This window comes from Alligator sinensis, unplaced genomic scaffold, assembly GCF_000455745.1.
Source record: "Alligator sinensis unplaced genomic scaffold, ASM45574v1 scaffold424_1, whole genome shotgun sequence".
In the NCBI taxonomy this organism is placed as follows: Eukaryota; Metazoa; Chordata; order Crocodylia; family Alligatoridae; genus Alligator; species Alligator sinensis.
The window spans coordinates 1,218,532-1,245,076 of NW_005842113.1; the positions used below are offsets into that span (position 1 = coordinate 1,218,532).

The 26,545-nt window shown below is 44.2% G+C and overlaps 1 protein-coding gene across 4 annotated transcripts in view; it reads right to left on the reverse strand.

Moving 5' to 3' along the window:
• Window positions 1-26,545, reverse strand: part of IGSF5 (immunoglobulin superfamily member 5) — an 84,286-nt gene that overhangs the window by 11,915 nt on the left and 45,826 nt on the right. Inside the window, exon 9 of one of the 4 annotated variants that reach the window (XM_014520398.2) lies at window positions 7,260-8,119. The exons of the other annotated variants lie outside the window; for them this stretch is intronic. Coding sequence (XP_014375884.1) covers window positions 7,613-8,119 — 507 coding nt within the window. The 3' untranslated portion in view covers window positions 7,260-7,612. Of the gene's footprint in view, window positions 1-7,259; window positions 8,120-26,545 lie in introns of those variants that run through there. 4 annotated transcript variants of the gene reach the window in all.

Below are 26,545 nucleotides of genomic sequence, written 5' to 3' on the forward strand. Positions count from 1 at the left end.
GAGCTCCAGCCGGGGTTTCTGCCTCAATCTGGCCGAAGTGGCTCCGAAGCTTCGGAGCCACCTCAGAGATCCAGCCGTAGGGTATAAAGGGGAATCAATGAAATAGCTATAACTTTGTTGTTTCTTGTCTGATTTGAATGAAACTTGCAGATACGGTAGCCTCTGCTGAGAGCATAAAACCTGCCAAGTTTCAAGAATATTGATTTAGGGGCTTAGGGGGAACTGTACCCCAAATTCTTGAAAGCCAAACATGTCACGGCTGTGTGTCACACCACAGGGGGGTGAAAACTGCAGAGGTGGTAGCTCTTACTGAGGTCACAATGCCTGTAAAGTTTCAAGGAGATAAGTGCAGGGGTCTGGAGGGAACTGCCCCTCAAGCTGCGAACAAGCAAAACTCATGCCATGGGTGCTTGCGGGACTGACTGTGTCTGGGTGGAATGGGTGGGGGAGAGGTCTGGGGAGTAGTCCTAGCCCCTCCACTGGATGGTGCTGTTATGCCAGAGACCCCAGCCTCCTTGGATGGAACAGGGGTGAAAGGAGGTCAGGAAGAGCTCCTGTCCTCACTGGGCGGGGCCTGTGTCCCAGAAGTGGATGTGCCATCTGTCAGCACCACTGCAGTCACCGATGTTTTGGTCGCTTTCCCCTGCAGGCACTGGGCTGCTAGGTGGGAAGAGCTACCACACTATAAACACATGGTCTCCCCCAAGGAACAATAAATCACAAACCTCTGCCCATCAAACATGAGGTTCAAAGAGCAAGGCAGAGACTGCGGGCCCTCCCTGAGGAGCATGAAAACCTGTCTTTGAAAATACAGGACATGTTTCAACTTTGGGTCCTTGTTTCTGATCGTCAGTCGGCAAAAGAGACTCATAGGAACCCCATAGAGCTAAAGTTCCTTGGCCAGCTCCTGGTCGGTCACATGTGGGGGCACATTGGAAATCACCACCCTCACTGCCTGGGTGTCTAGGGGCATGACAAGATAGTGTACGCCCCCGATGTCCAGGCCCTCCGCATACACCCTACTGACCAGGGTGGAAGTGCTCAGGTAAATCACTGGGACTATGTTAACACAATCTGCGTAACATATGTTACGCTGTCCTAGGAGACCAGCTAGGGCATCTATGAAGACCTTAACCCAACATAGGGAGTCAAAAAAGAAAAGGGGGCGGGGGATTGAGAGCACCCCTCAAAAGGTAAGATATAGAAAAAAGATAACTCCCCACAACAAACAAGCAGAAAAGAAAGAAAGAAACAAGAAACAGTACGAAAAAAGCTGTAAAGTTGAAACTTGCAGACAAAGAAACCAGAAGTAAAGGGGGAGGGGACAGAGAGCAGAGAAAAAGAGAGCAGAGAAAAAGAAGAAAAAATGCAAGAAAGAATCAGAAAGGGAGATAAATGGAAGCAAGAGACCTTTAGACAGGTGGGAGTCAGAAAAGAAATAGATACGAAGGCGGGGAGTCTTATGCTCAGGATCGCCCCACGCAGCTCCAAGCAAGCCTGATCCAAAGCGTCCAATGCAGAAGGAAGGAAGGAAGGAAGGACTTCAATAGGAGTTTCATACTAGGCACACTGATGATAGGTACTTTCTTCAGTTTCACGATTGCCAGTAAACTTTGTAACATGCATGCTTTTCCACTAAAGACTGTGTCAGACAGTTCTTTTCTGATCTTTCTTATTGAAAATACTTGACAAGCAGAAATAAAAGTGGGACATATGGCATTTGTTTCTTAATACTAAAATTAATAATAAACACATCAAAGGGAAGTGATATCCAGAGAAAGGCTGTGTAACTATGTGGTGTTTATTTATGATGAGATATTCAAAAGTACTCGGCTCCCACTGAAGGCCATGGAAGAACCAGAGCTAGGCTCATGGAAAGTACTTCTGAAAACACACCCTGTATATTAAAATTAAATGTGTTGTTTCCAACCTTAATTACAGATGGGTCTATGCAAAATATCATATGAAGGGGATAAGACAAAGTAGAATATGAGTCTCAGAGTCCTCACTTAACACAACCAAAAATAAATTCTTCAGATACTTAAACCTTAAAAAAGCTAAGTAGGCAAGCAGCACAGGTATTAAGGAGTTTAAAAAGACATAAAATGATCTGCAAAAGTATAATTGTGTGTTTTTACCAACATAATTTCACAACTGGGATTTAAAGCCAATACGCTAGATCTTCTGGCTAAGATAAGGAGTGTACAGTGTAGCTTGGAAGTGCTAGGGCACAAAGGTTGTCTTTGTGCTCCTTCTGATCCTAGATGATCTGACCCAGTCCCCTATCAAACTTAAAATGAGTTACTCAAAGAACACCTGACCCCAAAGCCATTGAACTCAATGGAAATTTTTCCATTCATTTCACTGAAGTTTTAGATCAGACCCAAAATAAGATACATCTCAACTACTGAATAGTTTTCCTTTAGTTTGTTTAACTTAGAAGTGTAAACACATGAAATCCATATCTCTTGGTATTCTGCCCATATTTAATATTTTAAATAATGCATCTGGTATACATATATTATTTAATAGGTTGTAGAAGGAAATATTAGATAACAAATGTGGGCAACATTGCTTTTGTATACAGTTCTGGATTTTAAGTGCTGGGAGTCATTAAAAATGTCAGATAAATATAACTATTTTAGGAGCATTTCAGAAGACAGCTGTCTTCTGTTTCAAACATGAATCTGAGTTGAGTGTTTTCTCCATTTTTTCATGTTGCTAAAGCATAGTGCTATTTGCTAAATTTAACAAGTTTATTAACTGATTATTTCAAGAGGGGGATTAGTGGGAAGTGGCCAGATGACTTCTCTCTGCTTAAAAGAACTTTTCAGGGACCTTTCAGTTGGATCATGCTGAACTTAATGTCTATTTAGCAGTAGCCTGAGAAATTTTCTTTTCTTTCTCATCATCCTGAGTCACCACTCGTTTCCAGACCCCATGAGAGCTTTCTTTGGTCAGTATTACCTCCAACATTAAAAGCTGATATGAGTTATTCAGTTTACAGCCAAAGGCTATCTAGTATTTCCTGGTTCTTCAGTTATAGGTTTGCTAAGCTAGATTTGTTCATCATGTCAGAGCATCTGAGACAAATTGCTTCTGTAAAAGTCTGAGATCATTGTCTGCAGAAAAACCTACAGAATTATGAAATAAATTATGTGGCTATCAGTTGTAAAAATCATAGGACAAATGTTATATTTTCTGAAGGCATATCTTTTTAGATATTATAGACTGTCTACAGAGTGGATCTTCACATTTTTAGACTCATGGAACTCCTTGTTAGATTGAAAGCATCTCTTGCTAGACCTAAGGCATCCCTTGGAAAACTCCAGTTCTTAGATTTCACTCCATTTTGACTATGAAAAAATATTAAAGCAATTTTTCTGCTGTAAAGAACTCAGGAAGACCAGCCTGGTCAGAAATAGTTTTTACGCTATGGATTCCTATCTGAAATCTCTGAGTTTATCTTGTGAATCATGTTAGGTGTTTGCATACCTAACAGTGCTCAGCTCCCTACAGCACCCATAAAAGAATCTCTGGTTGAGAATCACTGGTCTATATGGTACAAATCATACTGAGGAGCTGAAGACAAAGTTATTGCTATACTACTTAATGATCACGAAGCCTTAGAAACTGACCAAAAATGCATAATTCAGAAATGTCTCAGAATTCTCCATGCACACAGGATTGCTTGAATCTGATATTTAGCAAATGTAGATCCCTGACTGTTCCCATGAATTTGTTACACCAGAACAATCCAGCAGGAGTGATTTATTAAAAATGTATTTTAAAGAGATTGTGCCAAACACCAGTCTCTCTGCAGTCCTGGCATGGAATTCTTTTTGCCACTGAATATTGTCATTCAAAAGTTTCACAACTTATCAGCTGCCCTCAATGTCATGAAAGTGCTTTCCAAGAGACTCTCATACTGACAAAAGATTTGCATGGCCTGTTGGGCTGGTCGAGGAACTAGCCACCAAATCAATCTTTCCATCTATTTCAACACTTCAACAACACAAAAAGGAAGCAGAAAATCCATGGCTGAAGCTCAGGATAAAGCTAGTGTCTGCTGTAGCTCATTTCAGGGTTGAATTCTTTAACTATGCTTTAGATACTAATCGTCAATCAGTGACAGAAAAGTTTCCGCTATTACAAGTGTGCTGTAGTCACTTTTAATTCTGATGACATCAATGAGATGAATGATGTGCACACATCTGGCATTATGAAGCAGAGTTTTGATGTCTACATTGATTTGACAGATGACAGCTCCTCACAAACTGATGGTTTGGAAATGTGTGATAAGCGGAAGGCTTGTCTATTATTACCAAGCTAAAATTCAATATTAACAGCTGAAATCTGGTAGGATTTTTTCCAAATGTATCTGTCGCTCTACACATTTTGCTAATTGTAACAACAGCTGGAGCTTCTAAAGATCCCAAAGTTAAAAGCCACTGCCCTAGTCTGCTTTTCAAACTGATCTTTACCCACATTTTAAGTCCAAATTTATTTTATTTATATCAATGTATGCCCAGCGTAAAATTATCTATAAAAAATCTCTAGAAATTCAGATACATCATCGCATCAATGGCAGGCTGTATCTATGCCAGCAATTTTCAACAATTATAGCCATCAGATATACTCCACCCAAAAAATCTTACCTAAAATAAGAGCATTACATGATCATTACATGATTCCTCAAATGAGCACTTGAAAAATATTGTGATTGTGTCTGTAAGATAGAAGACTCTTTCTTATTCTTGTGTCATCTCTATAACTTTTCTTCCTAAACATTGGTAGACCAGTGAAAGTCAAAACAATACATACCCTTAAGTGTAAAATTACTTGCTGGCATTGTTTTGTATTTCTATTTTATTGGCCTTTTAATTCAGCATTAATAGTTTAATTTTTTTCCCCAAACAATCCATGGAGTCACTTTGTAGTTATATCTAAAGTAATACATGTTGCTGCTACTCACCATTTATTTCTTCTCCAGTATAAAATGATAACCATGACTAAATAATATTTTCAGTTTATAGAATGCCATTTATAGTAGTTAAAAAGAAAAATATATTTATCGACATCAATGGAACCGTGACTTGCTTTAGATTGAAAAATAGGGAGTGAAGATTTTGTGCCATATCCCAGCCTCATACAGGTCTATCCAAGTCAGATGATTTACACCAGGGATGAATTTATCCCATAGTCAAACTGCATGAAGTTTGCAAAGCGATCATCTTGTTTATGATAGAGACCTTTATGGTCTATTAAGGAGACTAGTTATGGAGACTATAGACTTGAGTACCCAATCCTGAATGTTTTCACTGCCTACTTAAGTCAGTTATGATGCACAGTGCTTTGTCATACCGGGGCAATAAGTCAATGTAAAGAATCCCATTGACTTTGAGTTCAGTAGGTTTTAGTCAAGTCCTGTCTGACTGGATGGTGCTTCAAAAGGATAGACCAACCAAATCAAAATGCCTTGGTGATATCTTAATTCCAAAGATATATTTGGCCTACAACTTAACCCTACTACCACGAGTAACAGTCACCCTTCATTATCATCACTGAAGGTGCATCTACACGAGACACATTAATGTGCATTAGCCTAATTTAATGCACATTACGGGTATGTGTCTACATGTGTGCATTAAAAATGGTGAAATTAGGCTAATTACACCTACATTTCATACCTGCAAGTGCAGGCATCAAATTTAGGCACGATTAAAGTGCATTAATGCACGAGTAGACTAACTTTAGTGCTGGGTCTGCCCAGACACTAGGGGCACATGGCAGGGCTGCAGGGACTTGGCACTAACTTCAGTGCCATGTCCCTTCACATGTAGACACCTGCCAAAAATCACTTAATGGGCATTAGCTTAATCCGCATTAAATTTAGCTGCACTTACATGCACGTGTAGACACATCTTGAGAGTAACAAAATATGCAATTAAAAAGAATCCTGTAACACTTATATTCCTTTGACCTTCTCTTAGCTAATGTATTTAGAGAGATCTTCTAGTGCATCTCCACAAATACACCTGAACTCCTGTTTTGCTTGTTGGCAATTTTCTCCTTGGTTTAATACTTAGGTTTGATATATATCACTTATAAAATATTGTATACATTTTTTTTTTGCCATAGCATTTATCTGCCCTATGATGATTTGTAGGGGTGTGCGAAATGGGCTGTATTCGATTCAGATTTGGATTCAGCCCAAAATGGGGACAGTGATTTGATTCATTGATTTGGATTACTGTCCCCAATTTGATTCAGCCAAATCTGAATCTGAAGACTCAATGCTGATTCAGAGAATCAGTGATTTGGCCATAGACACGGCTTTAAATGTTTTTTCTACATACCTCAAGGTACCAGGTGTGGCTCATGAATGCTGCTATGGTGGGGCAGATGGAGCCTGCCATAGGAGCGTGGGGGGGCCACCCACGTGCTCAGCAGTGGACCCCCCCATGCTCCCCCTGGCTTGGTGATCACCCATGGGGACACCCTGGGTGCCCCCGCCAGACCCAGGAGGTGCCAGTTGCTGAGCTGGGGGGTGGGAGGGGGTTCCCCAAGCGCTCCCCAGTGGACCCGGAAGTGGACCAGAAATACTTCCAGTCCACTTCCAGGTCTGCTGCTGAGCGTGCTGGGGAGCCCCCCATGCTCCTGTAGGACAATCCATCCACCCCAGCATCTCAGCATTCACAAGCCACCTGGTACCCTGAGGTATGTAGAAAAAGAATTTAAAGCTGTGTCTTTGTCCAAATCGGCAAATCTTTCCAAATCTCTCCGATTCAATTCAGAGGGTTCCAATTCAATTAAGAGAGATTAAAGGGTCTCCTGATTCAGTTTGGATTCAGAGATTCAACCACCAAATCAGGCCAAGTCTCCTCCAAATCAAATCAGGGACTGAAGCTTTGCACAGCCCTAATGATTTGCTAGATTTTCTCTTTATGGTATAAATTAATCTGTGCAAATGCAAAAGAGCCAGTTTTCATCTTCTATGGGCATTTTATATTCATTTTTACTTTGATGAGGTTAATATATGAACAGCTGACTTAAGTGATTTTCTATGTTGTCAGCTTATCCAAAAAGACATGGCACATACTTGAGTGCAATACTCAAGGAAAGGATATTTTTTAACAAATAAAATCATCCATGGCAAGTCCCACCTAATCATTTTAAATTTCACCTTATTGTGCATAGAAAACAAGGTTCCAAATTTAATGATGAATTTAAGAACAGCAATGGTGGTAGAATCAAGTCCTAGAATCAAGTCCTTATTTTCACAGAGGTTAAGGAATATGTTGCATAGATACACATTTAAATCAGTTGGTTAAAAAACTATAAGTGGAAATTTTATTAAACAAGAAGGGAAATAAGCCACAAACATGGATCAGAATAATGAAGGGAAGAAAAAAAATTAAAATCCTTGTAGATAGAAGAGGCAAGGGGAAGCAGAGACAAAGACATCATTTCCTAAACTGGAAGCAGGAGGAAGATTACAGGTAGAATCACCAGGATCAGCAACAAGGTTAATGGGTCCTAAATTATAGCTGATGGCTTCAGGGTTGTTGGGTTGCAAGTTACTGGGTTCTCTGGGTTAATAAGTCTTCAGTTACAGGTCAGAGTCCTTTGGCTTCTGAATCCGTACTTGAGAATTTTCACCTCTGGGTCTCTGTTTCCTTATTTGGGGATGTTGACTTCTAACTTGTTGAATCCTAGGCTGTGGCTGCTGGCTTCTGATGTGCTGACCCCTGAGTTGCTGGAACCTAGGTTGTGAGCACTGGCCTCTGGGTGTCTGAGTCTTGGTTTGTGGGTACTGTTCCCTTGGTTGCTCAGTTCTGGGATGTGGGGCCCTGATGAGTGGGTGCTGACTTTGGGGTTGCTGTTTGTGGGAAAAAAGCACTCTGGCATATGGATGATAGCCTCGGGGTTGCAAGCTCCTATGGTAAAGTACCTTGGGTTTGGGGTGAGAGACCCTGAATTGATTGCTCTTGAGGAACTGGTTCTTTGGTTGCTGCCGATGATGGTTGAAGTGTTGCACAGGTGGAATAAAATTGCGATACAGAAGAGGTGAACGCCTGGAGAGCAGAGATGACTGTCTAGGTACTTGTGTCGATATCTGTATGAGAAAAGTAAGTGGGATACGATCAGAATGCAACTTGGATGATCAGTTCAGTAGCTACTGAACATTTTTGTTGCTAGATCAGAACCAGTGATGCCACAAAGAGGGGAGGACAAATGCAAGGGCCAGAGAAATCCTGCTTGCCATCCTGTAATATTTGAATGCACATAGTCCTGCTGAGACTTCAGGACTATGTATGATATTGTTGATTTCTGCACATCACTTTCTTTACAGCCCAGTCAGTATGGCATAATTAACATTATCATATTCGCTACACTAATAGAGCACTCTTAACAGAAATATGATATGTGGATTTAGATGGCTGACATACCTCATGACCATATTGCCTACCTTACAGTTAATCTCCCTGGGTGCATCTACACATGCACTTTACTGCAGTTAACTAATTAGCTCCACAGTAAAGCATCACAGTTTATGTGTGCGCCCGTATTAGAGTACATTAAACTAATTAACTCCACTGTAGGATAGAACTGTCTGGGACAAATACTATCCTACAGTGGAGTACTTACATGCACTCAAACACATGTATAGACTGTGATGAGGGCTGGCTGGGGCACAAGGGTGCTAGACTGCAGGGGCTGGGCCCCTGTGAAGATTCTGCACCTGAGAAGCAGCTGACTCTGGCACAAACTGTGCTGAAGTTTATTCAGCTGCATTAATAGCATGTGTAGATGTGCCCCCTGTACTTTAAGTAGATGTGCCCCCTGTACTTTAAGTCCTGGCTCTGGACCCTGCCTATATCCTGGTACCTAAAGATCACCACTCTTGCTCCTGATGATCCCCCAAGATGACAAGGCAGCAAGACACAGAAACCTTAATATGTTCTTCCATCAGACAGGGAAGGGCTGACAAGTACTTAGTCTTCACTCTCTATCTGCTTTCCTTCAGTGAATGGAATAAGGGTCTTCATATCCTCTTCCCTCTCCTCCTGAGCAGAAGAGCTGGAAATTAGGTTCTTCACTTTCCTTCATGGAGCTGAAAGATTCATTCATCTTCCTTTGTTGTACAGGGAGAGGGAGCCAGATATCGAGGTTTTCACCTCCATGTCTTCCATGATGTGCAAACAATTCTTCATTTAACTTCTCTCCCTCCCATTTTTTCCGTTTCACTAAACAAGTCCAGAAGAGCAGAATGCAGAGGAAGAAGGGTCATTGGCAATGTTTTCTGAACCCAGAGAGAAAGCCAAGCAAGAAATGTAAGTGCTGTACCTAGGGAATGCTCTGACAGAAACCCAAGTGGTTAGTGAACAAGCTTTTTACCAGAATAGTAATCAACAGACAACAAGCAACAGCAGATAGTTGCATGTCCTGCTATCTGGTTTTCCCTTGCTGAAGAAAGATTTAATTTCATAAAAGAGCACCAGAGCATGTATCATGTTTAGCATGGAATATATTGGCAACCCTTTGCATTTGTCCAGGAAAGATATAGGTATAAGAAAGTAGTCTGGCTGGGGAATCTTTCACTATATTTAAGAATAGTCCTATAGACTGAGCCCAGAAATCACAAAGCCATAACATTTTCTGGAAATACATTTTTAGGCAATTCTAAAAGTTCTCAGTAAACCAAGGTATACTGAAAGGCCAAGCAGCTAACAAGAAAACCTTATGTTTTCTAATCAAGAATCTAGTTTGTCCTAATAAAGTCTGGAAGAGGTAGAAATAGTCATTCTGGAGGATGTAAAGATAAAAATAGTTCTCGATAGACTACTTATATGTGATATAAAACCATATTGTATTGTGGAAGACAATGCCTGAAAGGCATTTTTTCAGATTGCTAAGCATTCTCTCAACATACTATAAAATACAATGACAAAAGATTTTCACCTTCAGAATAATTATTGATACCTGTAAAAGAGATATCTAGAACAGCACTTTTCTGGTTGAATGCAGACTAAACTGACAACTAGTTCAACAGAAATATTTCAAATTTACATTATAAGACCTTTTACAGGGTCCAGATTTCCAAAACTTATCAGATAATGTTGATTGCAAACTATGTGGTACATTTTGGTCAAATATATGGTCGTATGCTTTCTCTCCTGACCTTTGTTGGGTCCCCTCAGCTGAAGACTAACCTGAGCTAGTTTTGTCCATTATCCCTGCAGTCAATGCCAACTCTCATTGATCCATACTGGCCTCCACTTTGCTTGATTAAAAGAGCCTCAAAGCCTAGATGGAATTTTCATAAGGCAAACTGGAACTCTTACTCCAACACTCTAGGACCAAATGTGACCACCTTTTCTCATTATAATGCTATTGAAGAAGTTTACAGTCAGTTCTGCAGTGTGTTATCTAAAGAAGCACATGCATCCATCCCACAGAGCTTCTGCCTAGCATACAGAATGCATGGCACTGCTCCACCAATACATAGAATCTGTTAACTCAGACATGACAGACCTGATAGAGTCACTAAACATTGTCCGCTGCATCTGTTTGAAAAATATAACATCAGATCTTCCCTTCCCAAAATCAAGCCAGAAACAGTCATTCAAAGACATGTCCAACCAGGTTCCAACTCATATAGAGTCAGAATAATCCCTTTGAAAAGGCACAAAATGACAGATACTCAACAAAAGGTGACTATTCCTTCTAAAAGAATCTAGCTGGAACTGCCTTGAAGCTTGGTGAAGGAACTTGATAAAGTGCTGAAGAATCTGAAAGCAGATTCACTGCATGGCAATGTTCCACCTTGAGTTCCTGAAGGATCTTGCTCCTTGCACCTGGCTTGCCCATTTCTATACAAGCACCTTTTGTGAAGGAAGACTCCCTATACTGTGGCACCAATAAAAGATCGTTGCCTTGCCAAAACTGCCTTAAAAATCAGCATCATCCAATTCACCATCATACTATATTGTTGAACACTATTTGCTACAAGGTATTGGAATGTTCCTCCAAGGGAAACATTAACAGGGGGCAGCCTTCTAATTGTTTTGATCAGGTTTGCAAAACCTGTGATAAAGTTCTTGTGTTGACAAACCATGTTGGAAATGTCTATCAGAAAAATATAACTATTAGTACATCGATATGACCTCTGACATGATTGGGCAAACCAGTGTACTAGGGAAACTGTCTAAAACACCACTTGGTTGGATTGTTTGTTTATAAACCCTCTCTCCCAGCTCCTGTCCCGACTGCTGCCTCATCCTGGTTCTCCTTTCTTTCCTTGGTTCCTGCCTCAGCTCCTGTGCTTGTTCCTAGCCCCTGCTCTGTTCCTGTCCCATTTCCTCCTTGGTATCTTGCATTTCCTGGCTTCTGACCCTGGTATGTCTCCCACTTGCTCACCCTTGGGTAAGCCAGCTCACTAACCACTAAATACCCTACCATTTAGCAAATGGGTTTTGATCTAGTACAAACCCTCTAGACCTTCCTGAATTGTTTCCATGTTGGTCAAATCGTATGCATTTCTAGCAGCCACAGACAGGGATTTCAATATAAGCTGCAGCTGTGGCTAGGTGCAGACAATGGCTCACTTTGTAGCCACCTGGCCTCAGATATACTGAATAGATGTCTAAGTGTGCTGACTTCTTATGCCACAAATATGAGAGCTTGGCTTGGCCAGATAGGTGTCCATTGATAATAATGCTGAGGAGATGGGAGATGACAAATAAATTACATCCTTTAGGAGCACAGGATATAGGACTGAAGGGATATCCTGAGTTGCCATGTCCAGTTGGTGGTGTACTTCTACAGGCACTGCATCATATAATCCCATTTGTACATTTATCAAGCTCCATCCTGAAATTGTTGTTCACTAGAGTAATACAACAATTAAGGGACTAATGATATGATGACACTTGTATCTTCTGCTTTTGTATACACCTTATAGTTTTGTATTAGTGATTCTTTAGCCCATCGTCCATGTCAAATATAACATCTACCAACTGTATATGTGACAGTGGTGATGGTGGTGTTGGGGGGATATTAATATTTTTAGACAGTCATCCTGAGCTATTTCTAAATTTCATAGCATTCAGAAAGGGCAGAGCCTATTCTTCAATGATTTAATACAAGGAGCATCACAGAATAGTACAGTGAAGCATCTCTTCATTTTCAATGGATGTATTTACACGTGCATTTATGCATGCCTAAACTTAATGCGCCTTTGCTTTGCATGAAGCAGGTATCAAATTTAGGCTCATGTAGCCTTAAATCACCATTTTTAAGGCACATTAAGGGCACGCACATATAGACGCACACCCTTAATGTGCTTTAAAAATGGCGATTTTAGGCTAAGCCTGCTTAAAAGAGGCACATGTAAATGCACGCAGTGAGGATATCAGTAGTGAACTGAGCAACTAAATATAGCATCACTAACACTGTCCAAAGAGGATATTGTTGAGACTGTTGCCAGTAGAGTAAAGCTATTCTATAGATTTATGCTATCATTTAAGACTGATATCTCTGTTGTGTAACCAGTTGTGAGTGCTCAAAGCTATGCTTAAGCATAGAGGTAGCTAAGCAGCAAGAAAGGTAACAAGTGAAAGAATAAATTCTGAACTTTGCTTTTTCATGAATCAGCCATATGGAATAAGTAAAAGGTTCTGTTATCACCTGTGTGTTATATATGTACTGTCTCTATTAGGGCTGTGTGAAATTTTGCCAGGTGTTTCATTTTGAAGCTGTTTCGACGTGTTTCAAGCTCAAAAAATCAAATTTGACATGAAACAAAAGGCTTCAAAACAGCTTCAAAACAAAATGAGGGCACTCAAAACATTTCGAAAGTTTTGAAACAGTTCAAGTTTCAAAGCCAAACTTATTTAGCTTCAGCACCGGTCCCAGGCAACAGCGGCAGCTTCCTGTCATCCAGTATGCACATCCGGGACCCCGCGCCCCCGGGAGGGCTGAGGGGCTGTGCCAGATTCCTCCTGGGTTTGTGAGCCCCTGGATCTCCATGCCAGATGAGAGGAGGCTGCCGCTGCCACCTGGGACTGGTGCTGAAGCCAAGTAAGCCCAGCTTCAAAACTCGAAACATTTTGAAACTTTAGAAACATTTCAAGTATCCTTGTTTCATTTCAAAGCCTTTTGTTTCATTTCAATTTGGCTGTTTCAAGCTCAAGCTGTACCAGACTCCTTCTGGGGGTGCGGGCCCCTGTATCTGTGCACCAGATGAGAGGAAGCTGCCACTGCTGCCTGGGCCCAGTGGCAAAAGCAATTTTCCCAGCACTGGGCGCGGGCTGCGCCCAGCACCGGTCTCAGGTGGCAGCAGCAGCCTCCTGTCATCTGTGACAGCTAAAAAGTGTGCCTGTGTAATAAAGGTGCTTGCTGAAGGCTCTATGAAGATTAGACCAAGTGTTTTTTCTGTATTTGTTTAGATATTAAGCTATATGTTGTTGCTAAAAGCTTAATTTAAGTCTAAGATGTAGTGAGGCCTTGTATAAAGTAAGGCCTAGTAAATTTAGCAAAGCCTTGAAGTAGTAAGGCCCTCTGGAATAGTTAAAATTACCTTATCAAAGGAATGTAAGGCTTGTACTGCTATTGGTCAGTCTAAAGACAGTTGAAGTAAATAAAATCTGAGTGGTCGTACATTATCAAAACCATTCAGAAGCTTTAAATTGGCTGGAATATCTGGAAACCATTCAAAAGAAAGATACAGCTCTGTGAAAGGGATTAGTTAGCTGTTGCCTGGATCCGTGGGCCTGTGGACCTCGAGGAGCCCAAGGACTGCATTCGAGGGTCCTTCCCGGTACCCCTTTGGACAGTGCTGTTCAGGGACACCTGACTTCGCTGAACTAAGAGAACCTTGCTGTGTATCAGGCATCAGGGGGGACCGCCAATAACTTGCCGATGTGAATTGCTTTTGTCTGTCGTTGCTTGTCTTGTTACTACAGGTAGTTGTGTTTTGTTAAGTCAATAAACCTTTCTTATCTTTCTACCCCCGACCATATTCTCAATCCTGAACCCTCCGCAGATGGCTGGGACATAAATTGGCATCACGAAGAGGATTGAGAGGCTCTGGTCCAGAGAGAAAGGGCAGAATGGGGGGAGTTGCTTTGCTTAAGGAGGTAACGGGGATGGAGAATCCCGGGTGGGATAAGGATAGGTTAAGACCTGCCTGGAGTGACCCAGGAACCGTACCTGATCATTGGGCTAGGTTTCCTGCTGCTGCCCGGGGTAAACCCAAGAAGGGGTGCCTGTCGTGGCTGCTGGCAACATGCCTGCGGTTAGGGGCTGAAGAAGTCACCCAGCTCCAGGAAAAGGTCACCCAGCTGAGTAAAGAGTTAGAAGACGTGAGAGATTCTAACAACGTGGTGTGTGAGGTGGCACGGGCCGCTCAGAGCTGCTTGGAGACTTTAAAAAGGAGGGAGAGGAAAATCATGATCGTGCATGTGGCCACTTCCCTCCAGAAGAGGGCGCAGTTAGCACAGACTGTGGGGCAACCTTCCACAAGATCAGACAATGTCTTTATGAGCAGAGACCGGAAGTTGAGCTCTGGGAAGAGGGAGAGGAGGGAGACTGATGACAAGCCTGATATTGAACCACCCCCCTATGTCCCTGCCCAGAGGGAGAAACCTAGCCAGGCCTTCCCTGTGGTAGTAATCCATTCAGGGCCTCAAGGAGGGAATCCCCAAACAGAGCTACGTTCATTTACCCAGGCAGAAATAAGAAATATACAGAAACAACATAAGTCCAAGCCAGGAGAACCAGTGATAGACTGGCTAGTTCAAATGTATAGTGAAGAAGCTTCTGCAATTTCAATGAATAGGGCCAAAGAAGCCCAATCATTCTGTGCCCCGAGCTCCAGTTAAATCAGTTTGCAGAAGGTGACGAAAATGTTACTTTGTTTTCTGCTGCACTCCAAGCCACTGCAGCCAGCTATGGTAATATGGAAAAAGAGCTTAGCCCTGCCCCTCCGGCATGTAATAATTTAGAGGAGGTTCTCCACTGCATGTATCAATTGGCATTAACTGAAATAATTCATGCAGTGGTTTGGACTTGTATGCCAGGTTGTGATAGCACCGCTGTGGAGGAGGTTTTGCCGATGAGCACCAACAGAGCGCACCTCAGCCTTGTTGGCCTTGAAGCCAGAGGCGGTAGATCACCCGGTAAGAGATGCAATATGGCGATTAGTGCAGCTTCTACCCATTTTGCAGAAGCCAGGGCTGGCTAAGTCAACAAAAACTGCTAAGGCCATGGTGGTGGCCTCAGCAAAAGACAAAGCCCACAATCCCCCTGAATTGTTGGGGAAAGCTGGAGAAGGCGGGCCCAAGACCCCGCAAGCAAAATTGTAGAAAGACTTGTTAGCTGCCGGTTTTAATAAAGTGCAAATTGATTGAGTGCCCACCAATGTTTTACGAGGGCCGTAAGCTAAACACGGCAGTGAAAAAGCAAACAAAAAAGTAAACCCAAAAGCAGAGCCATCAGCACCACCAGCAGAGTCACTGAAGGGATTCTCTGCCCTGAGGGCAGAACTGTCAACATTTTCCCAGGCACCTGCGGGGCCGCCAGCCTTTATCCCGCCTGATCGTGTGGCCTAGGGAGTCCAGCCGGCCCAACCCACAAAGAAAGGAGCCACAATGGGGGCAGTAGCAAGCCGGGGACCGGTATCTAAAGTTAATATTGGCCCCTTAATTCGGATACCTGTACAAATTCAATTAGGTAAAAGTAAAAGGTCAATTGATATGCTATTAAACACTGGCGCTCAGATTTGTATTTTAGATTCTGCGGATTGGAAGGGGGAGAAAGGAACCCCTTATCAAGTAATTGGAGTCAGAGGCACCACATGACCAGGACATCTAGTCCGAGCAACCTTCGCATTACCTAACGGCTCTAGGGTACCAGCGGCCACGGTAATACTTAAAGGGGGACCAAGCTTACTAGAACTTAATGTACTAAGAGGACAGTGGTTTGCCCTTGAACAAGAGAACTGGCAGTTTGGGTGTGCAGTGCCTCACCGAGAAACAAAAGAAATGGCTATAACAGCTGTAACTCAATGTAGCATGATCCCACTAATCCTGCCTCCCATGAAAGAAGTACACAGACCCCAGTATCAAACTCTCCCCTGTGGCCACCCAACCTATTCAGTGTATTATAAGCCAGTAGTTAAAAGATGAAACTACTATTTGAACCCACTCTCCGTAGAACAATCCAGTGTGGCCAGTGCGCAAGCCAACTAGAGGGTGGCAAATGACTATTGATTTTTAAGCTTTGAATGCTAATACTAACCCCTTGATGGCTGCCATCCCATCACTACCAGCCTTAACAGAAAGCATCCAGAGTTATAAGCCTGCATAGTTAGAATCCATTAATATCAAAGATATGTTGTGATGCTTCATGTTTGTAGCTGTAAAAGTTGCCACAAGAATAACATTCGCCCGTGTGTCAACAAGAGCTACAGCCCAGGACACTTGTGCAGCACTGGAAACTCTGCTAGCTGTGTATCCACCACCTATAAAACTACAGAGCGATAATGGCCCTCACTTCTGCAATCATCTTGTGTATGACTGGACCGCAAAACATAGCATGTTATGGACATATCACATCCCATACCATCCGCAGTTTAACAAATGAGTAGAATGAGCCAATGGCATCCTCTAATGCAATTTGCGGGTAGCCACTGGCCCGGCTCTTAAAGACTGGGACTTGCACCTGGATCAACCTATCAATTGGACCAATAACCGACCCCATCCCAGAGGTAGCCCCATGCAACAGGTCTTTGGATTGGGTGGTCCCCGTGAGCTGGCAGTAGAGCGACCTAGGGGTGGTGACCCAGGAAAGCTCCAGGCAGGAGATCAGGTAGTAGTAAAGCATCCTCAAGGAAATAAATGGGAGGGAACACTATTAGCAAAAGGTATACATAATACATGGTGGGTATGTAAGTCAGATTTATCTAATGGGAGCCAAGCTCCTTGTTGTTTTGTTCCTGCAGATTAGATCTGTCCACAAGTGCAGCCATAACCATTTCTAATTGAGCCTGCCACTGAAGACGAGTCCTGCTCTGTCACCGGTCTAAATTGACTGGCACCATGAAGTGGTGGACTGTTATGAATATACTCTTTTTATTAATGCCTTATTGTGTTTCCTGGGTAGGACGTGTCTACTATCCTTCTTATTACCCAGATATTGAACCCAGATTAATGAACTTGCTCCTGAAGACCTCAAAGAGTGACCTAACCCTAAAGAGCATCCCCTGGAAATGCGTTCAGATAGCCTTCACGTGATCCAGCTGCAGTATCCATACTAAAAGAAACCCGCCACCCCGGAACAAGTGAAGTCCTGGTCTCTGAGTAGAAAAAACAGAATAGTTGACTGGCAAGGTAATAACTGTCAGTGCACCTGTAGCACCAGTTATTATCTTGGGTTCATTCCCTACCTGAAGGCTGAAATGGCTAACTGTGGGAGGGGAGGTAATTGTTATAGCTCTGCTCGTTTGAGAGTTTGTTGTTACATACTTCCTCAGGGGAACCCTGTTGAGCTCAACACCCCTGAGTTTGTGTCCCCAGTAGTGCATTCTGCATCTGTTCAGCCTTTTGAGCCACTGCATTTATAAAAAATCTGCCCCCTCCCATTCCTATGGCTGACAACACTCTCCAACGATAGTGTGAAACCCACCAGGTAGGAGAGCACATTATAGGTTGGAACAAAGTTATTACATGGTTTGTGAATCATACCTACACAGAGGTGTGGTGAAATGATACCCACTTCAATACAACCAGAAAGAGGTTGTATCCACAAGTCTCCACCACTTATCCCCATCCTTTTATACCAGTAAAGTTCCTAAAGCAAATTAGTGCTATAATTCTGCCAGGACAATGCCATTTCATTAACCTGATATAGCATCATCCCCATGAGCGACAGTGGGAGCTCTTTCGCTCTCTGAGAGGTGAAGCATGGTTCCAAGCTCCCAAAAAAGGAAGGATAAATGTGATCTGTGAAAAAATGGGGTGTTCACTACTATCTCTGGCCGTTCCCCCACGGGAAGCCCCGACACCACCCATGTATAACTCCACACCCTGGTGGAGGTCACAAGTTAAAATCCCAGCCCACCTAACATGACCTGCATATAAGTTACCTAATGTGTCATATGTAACAATAGAGCAACATGTTTGTTGGAAAGGCCCAGGTCGTTTGCTACATGAAAATGGACTTTATGCAATTCGTGCTGCTTAGCAGCTAAAAGTGAAGCTGTTGCTCTACTGCAATTAAGTAACTGTACTATTGCCAGAAATTCCAACTGAGACTATACCTCTCAACTTTACGATACCCACTTCATGGGTATCAGATGTAGACATGTCACGGTTAAAAAACTGAAATAAAGTGAAAAATAAGCTGCAAAGCCTTGAGGCAAAGGCTTGGCAAGGCACTCAGTTGGTTCTCCTTGCTCAAGGGGGTGGGCGAATCATCAGTCTGGCTGTCAACGTGCCCGAGCCTTGTAAATGGTATGATGTAATTTGTACTATTCGTGTATCACCAAGCGCCACCTCAACTACGTGGCTAACCATCTTAAGCATCATAGTATTCTGCATTGTCCTAGTGGCAACAGCTAAATGGTATTTTAATCACTGTTCTAAATCTGTTCATGCTATGCAAGTTAAATTTATAGGTCCCTCCCCATTTCCTGATGTAGCGTATGTGGCTTTAGCATTTTAATTGTAGCCATCATAGTGCTTCAGCAAGCAAGGGTTGGAGTGTGACAGCTAAAAAGTGTGCCTGTGTAATAAAGGTGCTTGCTGAAGGCTCTATGAAGATTAGACCAAGTGTTTTTCCGTATTTGTTTAGATATTAAGCTATATGTTGTTGCTAAAAGCCTAATTTAAGTCTAAGATGTAGTGAGGCCTTGTATAAAGTAAGGCCTAGTAAATTTAGCAAAGCCTTGAAGTAGTAAGGCCCTCTGGAATAGTTAAAATTACCTTATCAAAGGAATGCAAGGCTTGTACTGCTATTGGTCAGTCTAAGGACAGCTGAAGTAAATAAAATCTGAGTGGTCATACGTTATCAAAACCATTCAGAAGCTTTAAATTGGCTGGAATATCTGGAAACCATTCAAAAGAAAGATACAGCTCTGTGAAAAGGATTAGTTAGCTGTTGCCTGGATCCGTGGGCCCGTGGACCTCGAGGAGCCCAAGGACTGCATTCGAGGGTCCTTCCCGGTACCCCTTTGGACAGTGCTGTTCAGGGACACCTGACTTCGCTGAACTTTGTGGAAAGAGAAACTTGCTGTGTATCAGGCATCAGAGGGGACTGCCGATAAGTTGCCAACGTGGATTGCTTTTGTCTGTCATTGTTTGTCTTGTTACTATGCGTAGTTGTGTTTTTGTTAAGTCAGTAAATCTTTCTCACCTTTCTACCCCCGACCATACTCTCAACCCCAAACCCTCTGCAGGTAGCTGGGACATCATCCCACATGCAGATCTGGGGGCCTGAACCCACAGGAAAACTCTAGCACAGCCCTGAAACTCTCCTGGGGGTCTGAGCCCCAAGATCTGTATGTGGGATGAGAGGAGGCTGCCGCTGCCAGCAAATGTCAGGAGTTTTGCTTTGAACAGCTTGAGGTGCAGTTTCCCAGAAACCTCTGCACCTATCTCTTTGAAATGTGGCAGGCTTCATGCCCCCCCAAGGGGGGCCCATCCCTGCAGTTTTCATCTGAATCAGGCAAGAAATGACAACATTTTAGACATTTTCAAGATTCCCCATTATAGCCTATGGACGAAACATTGAAATGCATTGAAACAGTGAAACAGTTTCAGTTAAACAAAACAAAACAGTGCTATGAAATGAAATGAAATTAAATAAAATGACAAAATGAAACACTGTCCCTTTGAAACAGCAAAATGGAAATCAAAACGAAATGGTGCTATTTCACACAGCCCTAGTCTCTATCTACCTTAGGATAGATGCCAAAAACAGTAACTTAAAGGACCACTATAACACTCCCAGTGAAAAATAACAATATCTGTAACAATTAAATCTAAAAAAATGCTGTCCAATAGATTATCAAGAAATCCTTTGGGAAAATGCAAATCTGTGGAATTACTGTTGTTACAAGGAAATCAGAATTCCCAAGTTCAGCTGGTTCATAGATCACAGATGATTATTCCTCTTGAGAATGGCAGCAGGGAACCCTAGCCCTGTTACTAAGAGGCAGGGTGGCCCCTTTAAGTCCAGAACCTTCCAGTCACGGCCGGCCAGTCAAGTCGGGGTTAAGGCTCAAGCCGTGCCAGCCAGTCAGGTGACAGGAAGAGGAAGGCCAAGACCTTACAAACGGCACGTGGAGGACAGAGGGGCAGCAGAGAGGCAGACTCCCAATGACTACGGTGCTGCGCCTGCAGTCTTGGTCGGAAGAATACACCATGCCCGGATCCATCCTCACTATCATCTAAAGGCTGTAGAAGAGGAGAAAAGACGGGCCTAAGTTGCACCTTACCAAGGCTGGCTAATATGGGGGGACTTCCTATGGCAGGGTAACTCCCAGCAAATCCCACATGGTGCGCCCTTGGGGAAAAGGCGAGTAGGAGGCACCTGAAAACCTCTGCCTCCTGTTCCTGAGTTGCCGGGTGACTGAAGAAAGGCCAAGAGAAGCCCAGGATGGATGGATGCGATACCCGAAAAGGTGAAGACCCAGTCGGGTGAGTGAGGGTCTTAAGTGGGGAGGTGTGTCACAGAGCACTAGGTGCCCGGCTCCTATAAGGAGTGGAAACTGCTAGGGGAAGAGCCCTAGCAGTGAGTGGGGAGCCCCAGCTGCTAGTTACCAGGGCAACCAGAGTGAGCTAGCGGCCTGCACCTGCCAACGGTCAGCTGACCGGAAGGGGCAGTGCCTAGCTCACATATAAATCCCAGGCCTGAGGCCAGGATGGCAGTTCCCTGCCAGCAACCAAGGGGGAAGGAGCTCTCCCAGAGCAACCAAAGAAGAGAGGCCTGACTGCAGGAGCAGCTCCTGACACAGTTGAAAGATGAAGTATTCCCCAGTATGGTTTGAATGATGTTATAGCCGGGTGGCTTGGACTTATGTTATAGCCCAGAGGCTTGTGTTTTGTTTGATGTTTAAGACCGATGGCTTGGGTGAGGCTATTAGGGGAAGGAGGAGGCTTCACAGGGACCCACAGCAGCGTGGGAACCCCGGTGCCAGAGAGGGTGCAGCTTCTGGGGTGCACTGACCCTGGCACCAGAGAGGGCACAGCACTTTGCAGGGCTGTGGAAAGCCCAGGTGCCAGTGAGGCACAGAGCAAGACAGGGCTGTGGAGAGCCTGAGCACCAGTGGAGGTGCAGTGCAAGACAGGGCTGTGGAGAGCCTGAGCACCAAGGAAGGCACAGTGCAAGACAGGGCTGCGGAGAGCCCGAGCACCAGTGAAGACGCAGAGAGAGACAGAGCTATGGAGAGCCCAGGGAGGACCAGGGAGCCAAATTATAATAACGCCTAGACCAAACAATGTCAGTTCCATCTGCGAGGCTTGGGCTGAGGTGTAGGGGAGGAACGGAGCTGCAGATAGTGCCTCCTGGCATCAGGGCAGGAAATGGGCAGCCTCTCACTTAATTACATCTATTAATCAATTAACAACAAGGCATGGCAGGCGAGAAGGCAGGTGGTTGGTCCAGAACAGGTGAGCGGGACCACCAATAGATGGACCCCAAACAGGCGCCCCTGTTACGGGGGGACTGTGCTAGGATGGGTGGGTCAGAGCCACAGGGGTAAGACTAGGAGATGGCCTAGGACAGCAGTATTGTGCAGGGTACAATTGGGGAGAACAGGGTATGGGGGGTGAGTGGGAGACCCCTGGGATAGGAGCTGCATCGTACAAAACCATTGCTACAGTCAAGCAGGGTTGCCAAGCTACACATTATTTTTTTCCTGATAATCTGAAAGCATCTTACTGACAACCACATTTTTTTACCATGCTTGGTATTAAAACCTAAATTTGAACCCAGCCCTTGTCCAGCACCTGGCAGAAGGGTTACATTTACTTTTTATAAAACATTTATCAGTAAAAAAGGTCAATAAAAATGTTTGATTATTAGTAAAAAGTCTTCAGATTTTCACTAAAAGAAATTGTCTTGAGTTAACAACCATGGTCACCACGGACTTGAGGGTAACACTAAGTTGTATGGACTTGTAGACACTTGAGGGTAAGACTAGGATCCAGAATGACCTGGATAGACTAGAAAAATGGTCTTCAAATAACCAGATGAAAGTCAACGTGGACAAGTACTAAGTCCTTCCCTTAGGACAGAACAATTGCATGCACAAATACAGATTGGGGAATGACTGGCTAGTTACTCTAGGTGTTGCCTCCTCTAAAGTACTATGTCCAGTTCTGGGCCCCACACTTCAAAAAGGATGTAGACAAGTTGGAAAGTGACCAGCCAAGCAATAAAAAGGATTAGAAGCCTGGAAAGCATAGCTTATGAGGACAGACTGAAAAACTGAAGTTACTGGGCATTTATACACATGCATTTTTGTCCCGCAATGCATCCCACAGTTAATCGAATCTACTCCACACGTGAGCTGGCAATCACTGTACTGCATTGCATGCAGCTGTATAGGTGGCAAAATGTGTATCAGCACACAAAAATGGTGGTGGTACTCTTTTGAACTAAAACACCTTCAAGGTGTTTTAGCTCAAAAGCATGCACCACCGCCATTTTCTCAGTGCAAGCATGTGTACTAATGCCCATTTAGTCTGGCAAAGAGAAGATTGGGGGTGGAGGATTTTATTACAGTTTTAAATACCTGAAGGGTAACTATGGAGATGATGGAGATGGATTTTTCTCTGTGGCCATAAGGAACAGGACTTGGAGCAATGGACTCAAGATATAGCATAGAAAATGTAGGTTAGAAATTAGGGGGAGCTTTCTGAGTACGAGTGGTCAAGTATTGGAACAAGCCACCTAAAGAAATTCTGGAATCTCCATCCCTGGAAATTTTCAAGAGCAGGTTGGAGACACACGGCTGGGATGGTTTAGTCAGGGGTGATCTTGCCTTGAGCAGGGGGCTATACTAGATGACCTTGTGAGGTCTCTTCCAGCCCTTCTGCTCTATGATCCTATGGAAACACCTTGTGTGGAAGCTACCTTTTTAACTCCCTACACTAGCTGTGGAACTGCAATATAGTATATAATCCAGTGCTTTAGAGGATAGGTCATTAAGGAACTGATTGACATTGTTTCTCAGGCAGTTTTGTTCTTCCTGCATTCATTCAATGTCATTCTGATGATGTCTTTTGATACCTATTGTTTTCAGCTTAAAATCAAAAGAAAATTTTTATAGTCTGAGATCAAAACTGTGAAAGTAATTAAGTTCCAGTGTTTATTGATGCTGGACCTCTGAAGGCACAGAGGAAATCTCAGCTAAACATAGTCAAGATGCAGATGTCTGCCTTGCTTTTCTGCTATAAAATATTCTCCTGCTTCCTTTCTATGTGACTGAAAGCTGTTGATAATGTCTCTTCCCTCTATCATACTAACACTCCAGTTCAGCAAGACATTTTTCTAGGAGAAGAGGCAATAATCAGCCACCATATTTCTGCAGGTTCCAATCACATGACCTATAATATTTGACATTTACATGTCTTGCTTCATCTCCAAACACTTTACAAATTAAGAGCCAGATCCAGAGCATCTTACCATTGATAGATATGTTCCCACCAAGTTTAAAGTGGGTTCGATCCACCCCAATACACACAGAGTGCAACCAAACTACAACATCTTATGAGCAGGAAGGACCTCCCAAATAGTGCACAGAATGCTGTATAACCAATGTGGGGAAACTGACAGCAGAGAAAACCCTCACATTGTATATAATACATTCTATGATTTATTATAGACTATAATAGAAGTGAATTCTTGAAAAGCTGAACCCAAGAGTTAGTTCAAAAGTTACAACAGAAATGTTCATGCAGCAACTACTGAACTAGTCTTTCCTTAATTCTAGAAAAGATGAGAAGCAAAGGGCCTACAGTTGTATCAGCTCCTTACCTGCAAAGGTACATGCCATGCTGATGGAATAATCTACTGCCTTATTAGAGCAGACTTATGTCCCTATTGATCCACCAGAACCAAGGATCGGTCTCTCAATTTCTGAATTTAGAGTTGTTGGTTGTAGCCAGGCTGGTCTAAGGATGTAGGTAGACAAGGTTCTTTGGGTAGATGTGATATCTCTTATTAGGGCAACTAAATAGTTGAAAAAATGTTCTTTGCAAGCTTTTAGGCACAGACACCCGTCTTCAGGGATAAGGGCATCAGGGCTTGTGCCTGAAAGCTTGAAAAGAACATTTTTTCCAACTATTTAGTTGGTCTAATAAAAGATATCACATCTTCCCAAAGAAACTTGTCTGTCAATTTCTGAATGCTTTTCAGGGTAGGGGAGTATGAAGGAGAGTGAAGGAAAATAGGATAAGGAGCCTGGAGCTTATGCAATTTCTGCCCAGGCAAGGAAGAAAGTGTAATTTCACCCTTTCACTTTCATTGACCAAATATTAGCTTTTTCAAAAATGAATTCGCATCCAAGATGCTAACACAAGCACCCTGTATATTGTCCTGAAAACCAGAAGACTTACAGGGTACGTCTACATGAGACATTTTACTGCACAGTAGCATAGTTTACTGCTCAGTAACTGCACATGTCTACACATGTACATGCTTACTATGCAGTAGATGACACTACTTGCATGTAAATTTTCTACCTGCAAAATAAGGTAGCAATTTTACTTGCAATTAGTTACTGTGCACTAACTTATGTGTAGATACCAAACAGGAGCAAAATTGCTCATGGAGTCCTGCCACTAGGGGTCTGGCCTGAGGCTAGTCCCAGGGCCTTGGAGCAGGAAGCCTCTCCTGCCCTAGGGCTGGGACAGTTCTATGGCAGCCCCAGCCTCAGGCCTATAAAAGCCTGCAGGCACTTTGAGCCCTGAGGCACACATCCAGAGATCCTGAAGCCAATCCAGGCACCTGTGTCCCCCTGGGCAGGCCGCAGGCCAGTTGTGCCATCCTGCCTGCGCCCCAGCACTGCTATGTGACATTGCAGTGCTGAGCAGCTTCCAGGCCCCTGCTGTCCAGGCCTGCAGGGTGCTGCACGTCCCTGCCAGGCCTGTCAGAACCCAGGCCCAGCTGCAGGCAGCTCCTGGCCACTGGGGCCAGCTCTAGGGCCAGTAGACTGCCCAGAGCCTGCAGGTGCTGTGGAGAATTGCCTTGCTGTACAGCTACCAGTCCCATACCATGCTCCTCCACTGGGCACAGCAGGCAGCTGCCCAGGCCTGGCAGCATATCTGCATGGAGGCCCAGAAAGCCAATGCAGGGTCCCCAGTTGGCATCGTCTTTACCCATGCCCATGTCCACCACCCAGGGAGGAGACTGGTGACCTCATGGTGTTGTAAGGTGAGGTGGAGGTTCAGTGTCAGTTTCTGTGAGGCAGGTGTTCAAACACACATGTCTATGAGGGGCTGTCATGCCAGATGCAGGAGTCTGGGCACAACCAGTATCACTGTCAGTTGCTGCATAAAGGTCAAGGCCTTGTGAGCACAGTGGGCCACTGTGATGGCCGCAATTATAAACTGGGAAGTGCGTGCAAGTTCATGCCCTTTATGTGGCAACTGACATTGATACTCATATCCCTGGGACCCAGGACACAGCCATGTTGTCTACAGCAACACAGGCAGCCTGCCCGAGTCCCAACCCTGGCCTGGCACTGCAGTGATGTGGAACTGGGGGAAGACCCCTCAGGCCTCCAGCAGCCTGTTCCACCAAGCTCCCTGGCTGCACCCACCACCAGCAACTCAGGGAGCCCAGGCCAGCACCTGCTATGACAGCTCCACAGCCTCAGCTCCAGCCATAAGGCGTGGCCGGCCATGTCTGCAACAGCCACCAGCAATGCCAACTCTTCCCCAGGTGGGGCCCCTAGGCAGGAACCCACATGCTGCATCCTGTGTCCAAGGACACCACCCAGAGCTGCACGCTGTCACTGCCAGACAGGTCTGAGTGGAGATGCCACCCATGCCAGCCCCAACCTTGTGGTAATCCTCACACTAGGGGGAGGGCCCTCCCATCAGCCCCTGCTTCCCATCCCCACACTGGCCCCAGGTTTCCCTGAGGTGGGATACAGTGCAAAACATTATTGAGCAGCCCATGCCCCTGCAGCTAGGTGAGCATGGGCCTCTCACACACTGAGGAATGCATCAATGCCAGTGGTGATGTCTTCCTTGGCTGTCAGTGACAGGGACATGTAGTGCAGCCACAGTTAGCCCTCCAGGTGGTGGAAGATGTTGCAGGGCAGCCCAGGCTTTCCCTCCATACCATCAAAGCTCAGGGTCCCATGCCAGGTACACAGGACACCGTGGCAATCAGAAGCAGCAGGGTGTAGTGGTGCTACACTCTGTGCAGCCTCAGTCCATGCAAACAGCTCCTCATGCACCACCCATGGCATGCGCAGCAGGGACACATTCAGGGTGCAGCACCTGTGCAGGGGGGAGGGCGGGGC